General features: G+C 38.2%; 1 protein-coding gene across 3 annotated transcripts in view; it reads left to right on the forward strand.

The window, feature by feature from the left end:
• Positions 1–2,337, forward strand: part of SCYL2 (SCY1 like pseudokinase 2) — a 30,301-nt gene extending 27,964 nt beyond the window's left edge. For all 3 annotated transcript variants that reach the window (XM_088165123.1, XM_088165124.1, XM_014889850.2), the window contains one exon: positions 434–2,337. In XM_088165123.1, coding sequence (XP_088021249.1) covers positions 434–1,084 — 651 coding nt within the window. In that variant the 3' untranslated portion in view covers positions 1,085–2,337. The remainder of the gene's footprint in view (positions 1–433) is intronic.
• The last annotated feature ends 14,900 nt before the right edge of the window (positions 2,338–17,237 follow it).

The raw sequence follows: 17,237 nt of genomic DNA on the forward strand, positions 1-17,237 counted from the left end.
TCCATTTGCATCATTAGTAATATTCCCACTTTTAAAATTGCTAGAGTTTCCAAGGATATCATTATTATCAGAAGGTCATTGTACTAGATAAGGAAAAGGGACATTCTAGGAAAGGCTTTTCTCTGAAGAGATTATTAGGGAAATATATAAAGGATTTGGGGATAGGAATGGGGTATTTAAGCAAATAGTCACAGTAGTACTTTGTGTGTAGTCTTAGATGTCAAATTAAAGCTGCATAACAATTAGTTCTAAGTAGCAAAGAACACAAATAATGTCATTTCTCTTGTGTATTATTACATTTCATGGCCAATTCCGTGCAGTGAATTCTAGTTTCTGAAAAATCAATGCCAGGTCTGCAGGGGTAATGATAAAATACTGTTGCCAGAGTGTCTATACAGGAAAAGCATTTAATTGCATTTTATGTGTTTTGCAGACAAAAGACTTGACAGATACCTTGATAGATAATATGTCATCTTTGACCAGCCGTCCTATCAACCAGGCTCAAGTTGCATCTTCAAACAGCTTTTCCTCCGTTCCTTCTATGGGTGTTGGAATGGGATTTTCATCACCCATTGACAATACAAAGAGAAATATGACAAATGGACTAAATACAAATATGGGGTTTCAGACTGCTGGATTCACTATGGGAGCAGGTCTCGCTACTCAGAATTTCTTCAGTGGTCCAAGTGCAACAGGGGCAACCAAGATGAACATTGTACCGCCTGCCAATATGCCAAATTACAGTCCTATGAGTGCTGCATCTGCAATCTCTCCAATGACACAACAAAACAGACCCCCTGACATGTCTGCTTTAGATAATCTTTTTGGTCCTCAAAAACCCAAAGTTAGCATGAAGCAGTTGGCTCAGCAGAAATCAAGCCAGTGGGTTAATCAGTTTGTGCCACCGCCAGGGTCCCCAAATGCAAGCAATACGGCCTTGGGACCTCAGATGAACATGATAGCACAGCCAGGCTTTGGTATACAGGGTAATCCTTTCTTTTCTCCTCAGAACTTCGCACAACCAGCAAACACAATGACAAACAGCAGCTCAGCTAGCAATGACTTAAAAGATCTTTTTGGGTAAAATGTTTCCTTTTCTTCTTTCAAAGATTGATGAAATTTGGATCATGGGTAAGCTGATTAACATCTTGTTTCGATTAATTAAAGTATGACTTGGGGAAACTTTGAACCCAGCAAAGTAAAGACTTTTGGACAGGAAAAAAGGCTGGTGTTTCATTCACCTGGTACTGCAGTGGAATTGTGTAAGTGCAAAGTTATCTTACATATTAAAGATTTCCTGTCTCTTTACCAACATGAGAGTGCTGAAGGTAGGATGCACATATTCAACTGAAAAAGAAGAAGTATATCAAAATTATTTGGAGATGAACTCAGTCAACCCCTATGAAATTTCCTACGAAATTTTGTTTTTTATGTTCAGCAAAAATGCTTAGGGGATAATGGCACTATTGGATGCAAACCTGGAGAATTACTCATGTTGCCTGAATTTGTAACAAGCTGTCATTTTGTCCTATGACAGTTTGCAAAAAGAAAATTCTTAATGCTGGTCCAAAAATTTTGATAGCCAAATTATACAGAGACAACTCTTAACCAATAACTATGGGCAAAACTAAGAAGGGAGCATATTTTGACTTTCTTCTTTCACGTAAGCTAATGTAATGAATGTAGTAGTAAACTATAAAAAGCTTCATCAGGCATAAGAAGTTGTTCTAAAATTTGGTTCAAGTTTGGGACAGAGTAAGAACACTGCTTCAAAGGTCATGCTGGTTTATAATCTTTTATAATGCCAGATCCATGTTACAAGCCCCATAGCAAAAGCAACATACCACTTAAGCAGGATTTTAAAATACATGTGGTGATTTCATCACATTTACTATATATTCCATTGTATTGGCTAATATGGTACTGCTTCTAACTGATGTGAAAAAAACCTGTAGTATGAAACCTCACAAAATGAATATATGTAAAATTCACATGTTGATTGCCCCAACTGTGTAACTAAACACACGATGTAGTTACACAGAAGTATCTTGAATGAATTAATAATTTTTGGCTCAATTGAGAAGATGAAAAAGGATCACCTTATACAATTTTCACAGGGTTGTGTGAAAAAGCAGACTGCCATAAATTGCCTTGACTAGAGTGAACTATTTCATTTTAATTTTGGTTTAAATCAAGTCCTTATGAAGGATAGATTGACATGAAGTGATTTCTCAAATATGGATTTGTAAGCTCTAGAGTGTATCATAAATACACAGATATTTCAGATCCTTTTTATTGTATTACTCTAAATTCAATAAAGGTCTCCAGAAATCCAAATAGTAGTTTCTTCTACTTCCAGAAGGTGTATGTTCAGCTTTCCCATGGTGGAATCTCTGCTCTGTCAGATACTACTGTTGGGTTTTAATGTTTTTCCCTAAGAATTTCAAAAGCTTTCTTATCTAGTATTTTGAAGACTATAAATGGTTATTTTGAGAAGGAAAGATCTAGTTACTTTTTTTATGGAAAGCCTACCTGCTTTATTTTTCAAAGCCTTTCACTGAAGAAACTCTTCTTTTGTTTGCTGCTTAAGAAACCAAAGGGCCTTATGCTGTAAATATGACTTGTATTTTGTTGTATGTCACAGTTCTAAGTGGTGATAGCATTAAGCATATTTTTTAAATTATCCTTTATGTGTTATAGCTGCTGCATTAGTCCTATTATTTTGAAATACCTGGGACCAATAAATTCATGGTCTTGAAAACAATGCATAATACATTGTGATGCTTATGTGCTGTTAATATTCATGGTAAGCATTGTAGGTTATGTTAAAATATCCATGTAAATTTTAGTAAAATACTAGAACTGTTGAACTATTTAAGTTCAGTTGCTGGCACTCTGTGCTCTCAATCACACTAATGTCTTCTTTCATGTCAACTCTTGGAAGCTGTGTTTTGTTAGGGTAACCTAAGGCAAGCCTTTGAAGAATTACTTGAATCTGTATTCCTCTAAATTATTTGGAAAATAAGTTTACATTAAAAACAACATCTCATAGGACTCTACAATGTATTAAATTAATACATTTATGGCAAAGGCAGTCTTAAAAGTCAGTGTCCAGATCTGGGATTTCAGTCACTGATCTCTCTGGACTAGGAGCTTTTCAGAACTGGATTTAGTTTAACCTATTGCGGGGAAAGTTAAGTGAAAAAATTGATCTTATGTCATATACTAGACCTCCTAAACTGTGTGGTTTGGGGTATGTGCTTTTGGCATGGGCTGTACCAGAACATAATCTATTTTGTAAGAACAAAGTTGAAAAAAAATCCTACAGGTTCAAATTAAAAAAGGCTCTTTTAGGAAGCGGTAATACAATGGAATAAGGTCTTTATCTGACTCATGCAATAGGACTTCTTTCCATTTATATTTGAGAACATAACTTTGATTTCTCGTTTGCTGCAATTTTCAGAATGCCCAGAGTAGACGAACAACAAAGAAAACGGAAAAGGGTGCTTATAAAAGCTCTAACAAAATCTTCCAGTTATTTAAAAATTTAAAAATATATATAACTGTATTTAAAAGTAGTGAGTCCAATCCCTTTTCCACATAGATGCTTCCTGCTTAGTGTGTCAGGAAACTCTGTGTTTGAAGTTCTCAAATTATTTCTTCTTAACTTAAAGGAAAGAGCACTTGTAAGAGGTAGGTCACCATGGCTGCATGCCACTTGGCTCCTGCTACAGTAGTTTTTCTTTAGGAAACCTTGGCCAGCTGATCCCTCTACTTACAAGTCACCATTCTGAGGCCCTGCAAGAGCCTGGAAGACTTGTTTTGTAGCCAGAGTGAATTGTTTGAGAGCAGTTTTTGGGAAAGACAAATGGGAAGGGACAATATTACAAAATGTGGGTATTCCATGAGCCTCCTATGGCTGAACTTTGATGGAAAACAGTGCTACATCTAGCTCGGATTGAAGCAGAAGGTCTACCTAGTCCTCATGTAAACTAAAATGGAGAACACAGGTTTGAAATTGGTACCTGATTAAGAAACTACAAATTCTGTTAATGAAATAGTAACGTGGTAATAAAGTTATTCCTTACAATGCCTTGAGGAAGACTGTAAATTACACTAAATTTCTGCCCTTCATATTCAACCTAATTTAAAGGAAAAAATGGGAAAGCCTGTCAAATGATCGTGGCACCTGCTGTGCACCCGCTTTTCTCACCCACTGTGAGCATGTCTTCATTCTACTGTGGAAATGAGAGTAGGGTCTGGGCTGAAGTGCCCAGCCCATATAGTTTACATTCATTTGTAAAGGGGAAGTAAAGGTAAGGGAGTAAGTTCTTATTCTTTAAGTGATTCATCTATATTTTATTTGCTACAAAAGGAGAAGATAAGTGAAAATAGCTGCACATCTTACATCAGTTGTACTTCGGCTGCTCTGGTGTGTGCTAAATGGACATGAGTGCACCAAGACAGAAGTGTTTTCCATATTAGTGCTCTTGGTTCCATTTGGGTTTAAGTATGAAAGTGTCTGAAGCATCCTCTCAGTCACAGAAAGCAAACTAATCCTGCTAGAGGGAAGGATCATATTAAAGAGGCTTGGAAAACCTTCTCTCTTTAGGCTGATGGAGAGCCTTAAAACCACTGAGTTTCAGATCAGCTTAGAAACCCCTAGTTCTGACTCCTGAGAGAAATTGGGAATGAAACGGCACAGGTGTCACGAGAGGAGGGAACTGATCTTCCTTTTCATCACACAAATGGTGTGAATAAGACCCAGAACAGCCCCTGGAACTTGCTTATGCAGGAGGGCAGCAGTACCAGAGGAGTCTTTTGAAACGTAAAGGAGTCCATCAATTATCTGGGAGATGGGAAGAGAAATTTTACTGGGAGCATGGGTAGAACGCCCAGGTTTGTTTTAATGAAGATACTGTGTTCTCCTCACTGTGAGTAAGAAATGTTGTGGGGAAGTTGTGGCCTTACATAGGTGTTGAGTACCCCAAGGCTGAATTTTTGGATGTGTAGGTGCACAACATTTCAAGCCTTATTCTTTAAAACTTTCCTTTTCTGTTTTGTCTTTTTAGCAGCAACTGGTTCACATTTATGGGGAACCTTAACAAATACCCTGATTGCCTTTTAAAGTAAGAAAAATGTATGTTGACTTTTGTATTATAACCCCTGTTGTAATGTTATCTGTGTCTGTAGATGGATAAGTATGAATCTATTCTAGATTATAGGATTTTTGGATTTTTCAGTTCAACTGCACCAAAAAAACAGCTACTAAATGAGAAGCTAGATTTGAATCAAATTCTATAATGCTTCCATACAGGCTAAGAATGATGATATGATATTTGTGTTCTCTATTATAAATAATACAGGCTTAGTCTGCCTACATCTGTGTGACTTGAGCAGAAAAGGAAAGTTTTTAATACAGAAATTTATGAACACTGGATCTTGCATTACTGGATCTTGCATTACAATGAAGTTTTTGGACTTTGGAGTGACGTTTGCTTATTGATTAGGGGTTTTTTATTGGGGGGGGTGGGATATTGCTGATTTGTGCCATTTCCAATAAAAGAAATAGGGAGGGGGAGTACAGAAAAAAATACCCTGTTGTATATGTAACCCTTCTTTTTCTTTGTTAAGAGATATGCTGCATTTTATATATTCATTGTAAACTTTTACTTTGAAAAGCTGTGAGGAAACCTGTCTGGAGAATTTCAGATGAGTTAGCTGATTTTCAGGTGAGGTTCTGTCTTGTACCTTACCTTCCATTAGGTTTTGACTGCTTTGCAAGAAAATTACTCAAGGCAGTAAAACCTTGGATTCGTACACCAAATCCTCTTGCCTTTCAGGCCTCACCCTTGTATCAACATAACAAATAAGCCCTAAAGTTGTATTGTCTTTAAGTTCTCTGAAACAGGTCTAACTGCTGTACAGATTTCTGAGATGAAGCTGTAAATCAAAATGTGTTATAGTGAGCTCAGGCCTTGTGCAAAATATTTAATACTTGTTTATTTGTCTAATTGTACAGTCTATACTAGTGGCAGCTTTATGTTCTGATTGTAAAACATTAAAATTCTCATGAGATTTATAACGTGATAATGTTGTGTCAGCCGTGATTCATAAATAGAACTGTCATAGCATGGCATTACTGTATATCTGGTTTATTGGACAGCTCTTCAAAACCAAAATTATTCTTGTATCAACTTTTAGATCAGTTACTTTAAAGCTATGTAAAAGGTACAGTGACAGTTTTGAGAAATACACATCACTTTGTACTCTGAATTAGGTTGCCTATGGAAATAAATGAACTTTTCATATTTTCACGTTGGAAGGTATTTTTATTGATGATTTTCATTAAATGAACTAATAGTAACTTCTGTAGAATACTTTTTCCTGTACATTTTGTTTGAAATACATTTTATCCGATATACATTTGAGTTAATTTCTTAGAGATTATTGCCCAGAAATTTGTAAAATGTCATCACATATTGCCTTCATGCAGTGGATAAAAGTTCTGGCGGAAAACTGCCACACTAGATGCCTCTAAAATTAGCATTTACTCTTTCTGATGACACCTAGTGATCTCAATTTGCATTTTCACAGCTCATTAACCCAGAAAACATCCCTTTCTCTAAACCTGAGTTTCAAGATACACTGCTTTGTCAGGTTAGATTTTGCCAGCACTCTGAAGGAATGTAGTTCTCAGCTTTTTGTATGGTATAAATTGTTCAAGTACAAGACATCTGAAGTCTGATTTGTTTAGAAGCATCAATGTTGGCCAGAGATGGTGTGGGAGAAGAGAGTGAAAGAACAAAAAGATAGATTAGGTGAAAATGGAAAGGTTGCATCAAGTGGCTTCAGTTCTGTCTTCATTTTCACTTGCTGAGGATAGCAGCAGCCCCTTCCCTTCCGCAGTTGTATCCATCAAGTGAGCACAGTCCTGTCATACGCCGGCCCCTGCTGAGGAAATGCCTGCCTGAATTTGCTCAGCTAATCACAGTCCTGATCTGACTGGTACGTCCTTCACCTCGGTAATGTTCTGTGTCTCTCCATTTCTGCATAGTGGATCCGTAATTCCTACCTGTTTCTTAAGCAAGAAGGCTTCAAGTGCTGAAATCCAGGTGTTCTGGGTTGGTTTGTTGTGGAGTAAAGCTGACATTTTTATAAACTCTTTCATTAATCCAAACAGCCTAAATCTTCAAACAAGAAAGCTGGAGATCTTTGCAGTTGTTTTTTCTTTGCCTGGAATCCTTTGATGTTGGCAGTTAATTGTCTGTATTTCATCATTTAATTATCTCCAGTCCAACCTTTGGATTTGTCATACACCAGAACTTTAGATTAATCTTCCTTATATCTTCTTTATATTTGTAGAACTGCGTTACCAGCTGGAGACCACTGCAGTTGCTCAGTAGATTGGAAAATGGTTCATAACTAACAAGGGGGATTCTGATTTCCTGTGCCAAACTGACAAAGCAGGAATGCAGTTTATACTCCTACCCATGCACAAACCCAAGAGCAGCTCAATAAATACTAGTTATTCAAGCTCTGAAATAATTTACTAAGTATTCTAGACATAAAATTTAAACTCTGGACTTCAAAAAAAACCTCTTTTTTCTGTCTGTAGGACACCTGCCTATGAACTACTATTGGATCTCTTATGGATCTATTGCAGTTTTTTCCTGCGAATGAAGGCAGTTGTGGGTGAGGAATGATTGGGAATTCAGAAATGGTAGAAGTTTAATGACCTACCTATATTTACATACCAATTTTTAAAGCGTTTTTTTTTCCACAGTTTTGCTTGTGCCTTTATTATTATTTGGCCTTTTATGATGGTATTTCTTAAAATGCTTCACCTTTTGCACAACATCAAAAGACTAGGTTTTACACTGTCCTGCAATAATTAGCCAAATAATCAAAGAAGAACCTCTATTTGTAACTACATCAATGAAAATATTGTTATCTTTTACCTGAGAACCAAGGGGTTTGGGAGCTGAAATTGACACAGCCAGCCTTTCTTCATGTGAGTCTCTGTGTCTCCTTGATGCAACATAATACCTGTAAGAGTAAACAAAATCAAAACCTTGAAGAGCTTGCTTTCCAGCAGGTGGCTTTAGAGGCAAACACCACACAGAAGAATAACTGCTTATTTTCTGAACAGAAAAATCAAATATTAGAGTAGAAAACTAAAAAAAGAAAAATTGCAATTCCTGCTGTTGCCATGCTGATGAAATAAACACTTACTTATGATACCAAAGCTGCAAATAAGCATTTTAGCCAATATCACAGCAGTGGCTTCAAATACTGCAAATAAGAAAAATGCTAATGAAGCAATAAGTTGCCTCTGTAATTACAGCAGTAAATTTTATTTGAAGAATTGTCCTAATTGTCTAGATAGGAATCTATCCTAACTTGGCACCAGATAGATTTTTAAATTATTTTTATTTTTAAAAAATTTCTAAAAATAATTGTGTCTTACAATGATTGTGACTTACAGTTATTGTATGTTAGAAAATCAAAGCAGGAGAATCAGGAAAAAATAAAATTAGACTAGAATATAATTTTTATACTTTCATTGTTAAATGGGAACTTCAATTGTAGACCTTCCCCAAATAGCCTTATGCTACAAACCCTGGCTTTACTTGGCTACAAAAAAAAAGTATTTGTAAAACCATATACAATTTTGATGCGAGCCCTGCTTAAATTATTGATCTGTTCTATAAAACTAGCAATAGAAGTATTTTCTGTGTGATTTTCTGATAGATAGTAAATGCCATTTCTGCAATTGGGGTGATTTCAGTATAAAGTACTAACATATTTTCATCATTATTCTGAGCAGGATTAAAGTATTGTTTATCTGTTCTCTTTTATTATCTGGCAAGCAGGGAACTGTTAAATTTGCTGATTTTTTTTTTTTTTGCAGTTTGATTGTCCTTACTGATTTTATGTTTCCTGAAGAATTCATTGCTTGAGTCTTACTGATTTACAGCCATTTCAAGTAAAGGATTTGCAGTGAAATAGCAAATGCCTCTTGCAATATCCTCATTGCCACATTTTGCAAACCAGAGCCATATAGCTAAATTCTTTGATTTAGCAAACACTAAATATTTCTTAAGCTAACCAGGTCATTAACTGGGTTGGAAGTGTTTCCTTATTCTATTCATGACGTAGATAGGACAAAGCTGTGATTTCCTGCACATTGAAGAGATGAAATGTGTCTTAAATTATGTGTGTCTCTTCACACATAATTTCCAACTTAACTGAGCTCAGTCCCACACACAGCACTACTTTGTCAGAATTTTTCTTTGGACCACGTGCCTGCTACTTTTCCAGGCCTGTTCTGGTAAAGCCATGTCTTTCATCTACTTTCTCTTCGATTTTTTCCTGCATCTTCGATTTTTCCCAAGCAGTGCATGGCTGTAGAAGTAGAAGGGCAAAAAAACCCGAGGGCTTCTGACAATTTCTTTTTTTCTGGTGATGCTTGGTAATGGATGCCGAATTTATGACAGTGACAGCCTGAATTTTGTGCTTGTTGCTTTTCAGCTGGAGATTGTTGCTGTGCCAGGAGGGGCTGCAGAAGGGACCCTAACATGAGGCTCTGCATCTCGGCTTGATGGTCCAGCTCTGGCAGGCCACTGGAATGGGCTGATGAGTAGGCATCTGTTTTCCTTGTTATCTATTCCACAGGCAGCGTGAGCCTGAAGTAGAAATGTTACAGCAGCTACAGGTGAGTGATCCAAAGGATTCCTGAATCCAGATGCCAGAGTGATATAGCAACCCTTCAGTGCAGAGAGGCAGAGTTCAGGGAATTTGCTGAGGGAAAAAAAAAAAAAGAAGGAAGGAAAGTGGAAACTGTCATCTGCAAAATGCCAGAATATCTAGTGCCTGCCCAGCAGGGTTGGACGTATTTTCTCTGAAATTGTGTCTCCTGCCCACCTGCTCTCCACATTCCTGGGGCCTGTGCAGGGAGTGCTGGTGGATGCTGTTTCATGGAAGAGCTTAACTGGTCCTGACAACTATTGCTGCTGCTGATGGGCAGCTGTTGAGCTCTGATTTAATCTGGTTTTAACACTCTTACTGGAATGTTTCATTTCTCTGTTTGTTTTTTGTTGGAAATGACTACTTTGTTAAATTGAGTGACGGTAATTAGGAAGTTGAATAATTCACTTTTTTTTCCCACTCCCTGTTTTGCTGTAGCAGACATTTTCAGGTGAAATGTAGGTCAAATATTCAGTATGTAAATATACATAAAGATTAGAGACGTTAGAAAGGAACTTTATTAAATCTGTGTGTTTTAAAACAAAATTTATTTGAACAAAAGTAATAGTAAGTAAAAGTACTGTCCTGAACTGTGAGTTATTGGTCTTTCAAGGAGCTACTGTTGTTCAAGTTCATTTTTCTTAAGTTCTTTTTAATGCAGGCATTGTGAGGGAAGAGGTTTTGCTTTCTGTGTTGCTCAGCTTCTTAATTTTGAAAAAAACTAGTGGTTTTAAATTGAAATAGAACTAGTTTCCATTCTCTCAAAAAAGCTGCAGATGATGCTAAGGTGTTTAGTCAGTGATTTCAGCTATCTTAGCAATGGAAATACCTTTAAAAGTATGGCAAAAGAATGTGGGATTTAATTTTTTAATTTATAGATTGTAAGAGATTTGGCATATTTAGTCAATGACATCTGTTAGAACTTAAAATACAAATTTTAAATGTTTTGCTCAGAGGAAAAAAGAAGTTTGTTTATAATTTTAAATTGTCTCTATGTCAATTTTTAAACAAGAAAAGGGTACATAAAAGGTATTCTGGAGTTTATTTTATTCTAACATAACTAAGCCCTAACTGCTGTTCAGCATAAACACAACTCCCCCTTCAAGTCAACTTGAGCATTTGTAGATTTTCATCTCTGTTTTTTAGGTTAATGTGACTGCTCAGTCCCTTCTCCCTCATTCCTTCTCAGGCCTTTTCAACTTCTAACTTGTTGCCCACTTTCAACCCTTGTTTGATGAAAGCATTATTAAAATACCAAAGATAATTAAGATAATTAATGTAAGTTTTATGGTAACTGTTGCCTCATTAGAGGGACCAACTTTGCACTTCAGGTGAGGGTAGGGCTGTAGGTAGAGATAGCTCTGGTTAGACACTAGAAAACTCACATAAGGGAGAGCCCCAGCAAGGCAAGTTTTATAAATTCTGATTTTCATGTAATAGTGAGGTTTTTTCATGTCCCACAGTTTTGGTTTCCAACAGAATTTAAAAGGAAAAAAATGTTCATTAACTTCTATAATGATATTTTCTTTTAAAGAGTTCACATCTAGGATTAGAGAAACACAACGAGCTACATGCTATAATTTAGTTAATCAATCAGGAGACTATTCACAAATTTGGTATCACCATAGGTATTTATGAATAGTATGTTATAACTGTACTGCCTGCCATAGATTATCTGTTAAATGTGGAGAGAAGATAATACCAAAGGCTACTCCCCTTTAAAATGTATTATTCTAGTAAGAGGAAAAAGGAAAACACAAGTCTGAAGACACAGAATGATCTTTTGAGTAACTTGTAACTAAAAAATTTCTAAAAACATCAAAGCAGTTCCTGACTGATAGTGACAGGCTGTAAAATGTTAATTTCAAAATGATCTGTAAGATACAATAAAACTGCCATAAGGTGTCACTATAACCCAAAAAACTTTCAAATAAATTTCAAGCGTTACAGAAGTGCTCTTGTCCAGCTACAATGTTTTCCTTACATGGCTTTGTGAAATGAATAAAGGACCTATTTTTAATTAACAAACTGTGTTCCTGTATGCACAGAAATCATCATCAAATGTATCTCTATTAGTGCAATGGTGTAGAAACTCTGCCTATTTTCTTTTTGTGGAGAAACAGACATATTTTGCATAGGAACTTTCCACATAAAAATGCTTTAAAAGCCCTGTTACAGTGTAAGGTAAGAAACAAGTATTTAATTAGCAGCTTTCAGCAAGGAAAATTATAAATAGGAGTTCTTATTTCTATTGTTGCTTTATATGTTATTAGCATCCCCAGAGCCACTGTTTTTATTTTGTGTCCAACTGTGATCAGATGTCTTTCCTACCAGTGATCTGATCAGGAAGCAGAAACTAGAAACTAAAGAGATTTTTTTTTAACTATTTGGAATTTGTGCTGGTTTTGTTGCAGTTAGGGAAACAAACATAACATCTGAAAATTTGATTTGGGCTGACGCAACATGAAACGTTAACCTGGCAGGAAAGCACTCAGTTCTCATATATAGTAAACTAGAAATCAGGATTCTGCAGTCTTTGAATCCACCTTCATTTATGGCAGAAAATTGTAGATGTAAAGCCATGGGTTTCAAAATCTGAAGGACCAGATTGATCATTTGCTCAAAGCCTTTGTATAATATGGGATCCCAGGTCACCTCTTTTATCTTTGACATCAGATGCTGTAGATCTTGAAGGCTGAATTCCTACAGTACCCTCTTCTTTATGGAATGTTGCAATGGCTTTTACAGGTGCCCACAGAAATAGTCTCCAGTACACCAGACACCACAAATAATAAAAAACCCCAAAAATTGGCTTCAGCCCAAAGTTTCGTGCCTAACAATAAAATATGCATGTGATCTGAGAGAATCTCTTAGGCACCACCTAAGGACATGGTTTAGTGGTGGACTTACTAGTGCTGGGTTAACAGATAGACTCGATCTTAAAGGTCTTTTTCTGAAACAATGATTCCATGATTTAATGAAATCTACCAAGCTACTTTTACCAAGGCCTTGTTCTTGGGCAAAGCCTTGTCAAACTTACAGTGCTGTAAACATTAAAGTCTGCCAACCCTAAGACCTATGTGCAGGTGAAACCAATATTCATTATTTCTGCTTCATTATTTTGCTCCATTTGCAAGAAATGGAGGTATTTAAAACTTTCAAACACTTAGTTTTGAAACATCAAAATGTTTTAATTCAATTTAATTTTAAGAAATCTTAATTGAGAAATTTTAAGAAATTAGTTAGGAAGAGAAGTCACTCAGGATTTTCTACCCTTTGAGCTCTTGGTAAGAGCTAAAAAGGCAAAGTCATCTCACTTTAAGAAAAGAAAGTTCCTCCAAGTAAGAAGAGCAAACTGTGATTCAAAAATTATCTCATAAGCACCAGGGATGTGATCACATGGCCTTGAACCAAAAAGAAACTGATAAAAATTGACAAACTTATTCTTGTGTATTTCCGCTGGAGGAGCCCAGCAGCCTTTGGTGATCGTTAAGTTTGATCATTCAGCACAAAGTGAAGCGTCTTTATGTCAATTCAGCAGAGACACCAAAAGGTTAAACTGACTTTCTCAGCATGTTAGTGCCAGGATGTCAATTGTGATAATTAAATATTTGTAATATTAAATTAAATATTAAATATTTGTAAAGAGATCAAAATTTTTTATTTTACAAGCATTGGAAGAAGTGACTGCTTGGAAGACAATCAGCACACGAAATGTGTATGCTATCCAGTCTGCACTGAAACCAGTAGCAAAAATCTCTTAAATGTATCAAGGACTTTACTGCATCCATTATGTTGAGGAATCATTGGTAGGAGCAGCATACAGATGGTATTTCAAGGCTTTTCAACAAAAGAAATAACTGTAACAAATTAGATAGCCTCTAGGTGTACATTTACTTGTAACTGTAGAAACTACTGTTCGAAGTAAGTTATGCTTATTGCTAGTTCTGATATTTGCAAGCTTGGTTTTCTTAAGGGGTTGCTACAACTCTGAATCAAGCCCTGCAAGGCACGGCTCTTGTTAGGAAGACACATCTCCTGTATGTGCACTTGACCAGTTTCCAGTTTTCTTGCAGCTCACTTTACTCTTGAACACCTGAGGCAGTGATGGTACATGAGTGCACAGCAGTGGCTGTCTGCATGCTGGTTTAAGTCTATGTAGAGTCTAAAATACGGTTTTAATACACTAGTGGTCTCGGGATAGGAGTCTATAGTTTCAGTAGTATCTACAAGCTATGTGAGCCATACAGTTTTAATTTTGCAAAATATTTCCTTACAAGTGCAGGCAAATGCTGTGTCTTGGACTTAGACTCCAGCTTGCAAACATCAGATTTAAAATGAAATTATATAATACATTGTGTTTTAAGGAGGTCTGAGATAGCAAAAGGAGAATCACAATGTGGTATAATTTCTGAAAAAGAAAATTAGGGCATAGGTTAAAACAGGAAAGAAAAAATCAGTAACAATAACAGCTGGGTCAATAGGAGCTATCATGTCAGGTCTCAAGGAAGTGTTCCTCAGCTGATGCTCTGAAATGTGTGCTGCGGTTGATGCCTGGGGCATTAGGATTAGTTCCACAGGTATTGCCTGGTCTGGGAATTGGGTAGTGCCCCTCTGGATGGTGCCCCAGCAGGAGAAGGGCACTGCAAAGCTGCTGTGACAGTCTCTGCAGCAGTGTTTTGGAATCCTGGCAGTTTGCTAATCTGTGAGCCTGAGGAGAAGGAAACAGAGAAGCAGCACTGCTCCTGTCGAGCAGCAGAGAAGCAAGAGCAAGTAACACACTTTCTTTAGACCTTAGAGAAAGCATTAGTGAATTTCAAAAGGAGCTACTGCTGTAGCACTGCAGAAGTGCAGGCAGTGAAGGATTGCAGAGTAAAGAGGAGATTCCTGTAGGAAATGTGTAGTTCTGTTATGGTGAGGCAAGTGGTATTGCTAATGAGAGACCCCTACACCCTTGAGGGAAACATGCCCTGCCAGGATAGATCTCTGAGGGAGCCACTTGAACCAGCCCCAAATGCATGGAGGACAGACTTCAGACATCTGTGCTAAATGCAACTAGAAAATGCGAGGATAAGTGAACAAAACACTACATTTTAAGCATAACTCCTTTCTTGTGTCTGCTCTGTGTTCTCTTTATCCAAACCAGGACCAGAAAGATGAGCGAGATAAAAACCTTTTTTCCACAGCTGCTGGCAGATATGGGTTTTGAACACCACTTTCCAACCTGAGTTTCAGTCTTCCTAAGTGAACTCCTTGCACTGGAGTTTGCACCACTTCCAGTTTGGAGCCCGGTTCTTCCATGGTTTCAGGTGTTCAGCTGCCATAAGAGCATTCAGGATACTATCTCAAATGCCAGCAATACATGTTTTTTTACATGGAAGACAATTTAGTCATGTAGTTTCACATGTATATATTCCCAAACCCATATGTTTCTCTGAGGTCTGGCAGCTGGCCTGCTGGGGCTCATTTTCTGTGTGCCTGGTGAAAATTGGAGAGGCTGCTTTAATGCACACACGTTTGTGTGTTGGGCCTTTCCACCGTGGTGACCTTGCTGCTTTGTTTGTCCACACATCCCAATGGTAAGCCAGGATTAGGGGTCTGGAGTGAGAAACCAGGAGGAATTTCTTCCTTTTGCTCAGTTTGGAAATGGCCAGATGCAAGCCTGAGCAGTGTGAGGAGGAGGAAGAGGAGGTGCAGCTGCTGCCAGGGCAGCAGGATGTGCTGCAGGGAAGGGTTCTGCTCAGTCCTTGAGTTGGCAGTGAGAGCAGTTGCTGTTCAACCCAACTAGAGAGAAACACACCCAGAGATGCCCTGCTAGAGGCATGTGGGTAGGTAGTGCTGAGATCTGGAGGTACCCATGCTTTAAATGTTTGCTATGGGAGGACTGTTCTGCAAGGATAAATGTGTTGGATGTGCCGAGCCAATACTTCTCTACATCACATGAATTATTCAAAAAGGAGAAAGAAACTCTAACCAGTGCTGCAACAAAAGAGACTGCAGCAAAAACAGACTCTCAGCTCCTAAGTATAGTCTCTCTCCCTCTCTGCTTTCCTCCTGGTTCTTACTAGGAATAAAGGACTTCAGTGAAAGCTGCTTGCTTGCCTCATATAACCCTGAGAAAATGTATTTTCCAGCATTGCCTTCCTCAAAGAGGAGCTGGGACAATCCAGATGTTTGGTGTTTGTATTATGAAGAGTTCTAAAACCCAGAGATTGAGGGCCTATGCAAGGAGCCAGGAGAGGAATGGAGTGGTGGATGGATAGTCCTTGCACAGCTTTGGCCCAGATTTACATCCCACTCAAACCTACTCACTCAGTTCAAACACCCAAATGAGAAGCTTTTAAGTGAAATGAACTCAGATCCAGTTTGTTTCTATGGAGGAATTGCTTTCTGGGTTTCCCTTTTTCTCCTCTCTCTCTCTAGAGTTTGGATAGACCAATCTCTGAACAGATGTTAGAGGGAGAGTGTGGCCTGGGAGGATAAGGAGAGTGGGGCAGGAGGGAGGGTTCAGAGACACGGCCACTGGCTCAGGGACACCAGGTGGCCTGTGGCAGAACAGGAGCTGAGGCTGGTGAATGGGCAGCTGCCTGCCCTCCACATGGCCGCTGTCAGCTGGGGACTTCCAGGGGAAATCCTTTTTGTGTTGGTGGCCTGATAAGGCACTGACAGGTTCTTAATTGAACTTTCCTTGTAGGAGTGAGGTAAGGTGCCAAACACAAAGCTCTCCATTTTTCTAACAATCTACAGAGTTTCTGCCTTTCCTGTCACCTAAAGGGAGGGACTGATAGGGGAGGGAATATATGAAATGGTTTGTGGCTTTGGTTTGAGATTTTTGCTTCTTTCTTTTTTTTTTTTTTAACTTTATCTGAGGCCTTGCCAAAAGCAGTTGTTGTTCATTTGACTCCAGCCAGTGTGCAGGCATGATGAGTGGAGTGGTGGGCTGCATCTCCACAAGAGTTTTCATTAAGTACTTTCTGTCATGCTAGGAAAAGTGTGTGTCATCATAGAGTCACACTGAGTTGGACTGGTTCACCTCTTCGAGGCACTGTGTGTTTCAAAAATGCAATGGAATCAATTTATGCCTGGTCTTCCATTGCTTATTCTAACAGCATCACACCAATGCCCCTCCATGTCTGTCTGCCCAAGGGCCCAGCAAGATCAATAATAAATGACCAGGCATGGGAAGGCATCTTTGGGTTCAAACCAGCAAGTGTGTTGGGGTAGGGGGCCTCCCTTGGGGGGGTGGGGTACACAGTAAATGGGAACTGTATCTTGCAATAATTCCCTCCCTGCAGAAAGGACTCGTAAATATTTAATAAACTTCTGGCCCTTGGTCTTATTAGCGAACTGGAGTGGCTTGAGGACAGGTATTGTGTCTGTTACTATAGCACCACCTTGCACAGGATCTCGGTGTGAAAGAGGCAGGGGAGGGAGGGAAGAAGGGAGGGAGGGAGGGAGGGATGCACTGAGGATGAGCCCCAGCGAGC

The sequence above is a fragment of the Sturnus vulgaris genome, chromosome 5, assembly GCF_052056855.1.
Source record: "Sturnus vulgaris isolate bStuVul1 chromosome 5, bStuVul1.hap1, whole genome shotgun sequence".
Classification (NCBI taxonomy): domain Eukaryota; kingdom Metazoa; phylum Chordata; class Aves; order Passeriformes; family Sturnidae; genus Sturnus; species Sturnus vulgaris.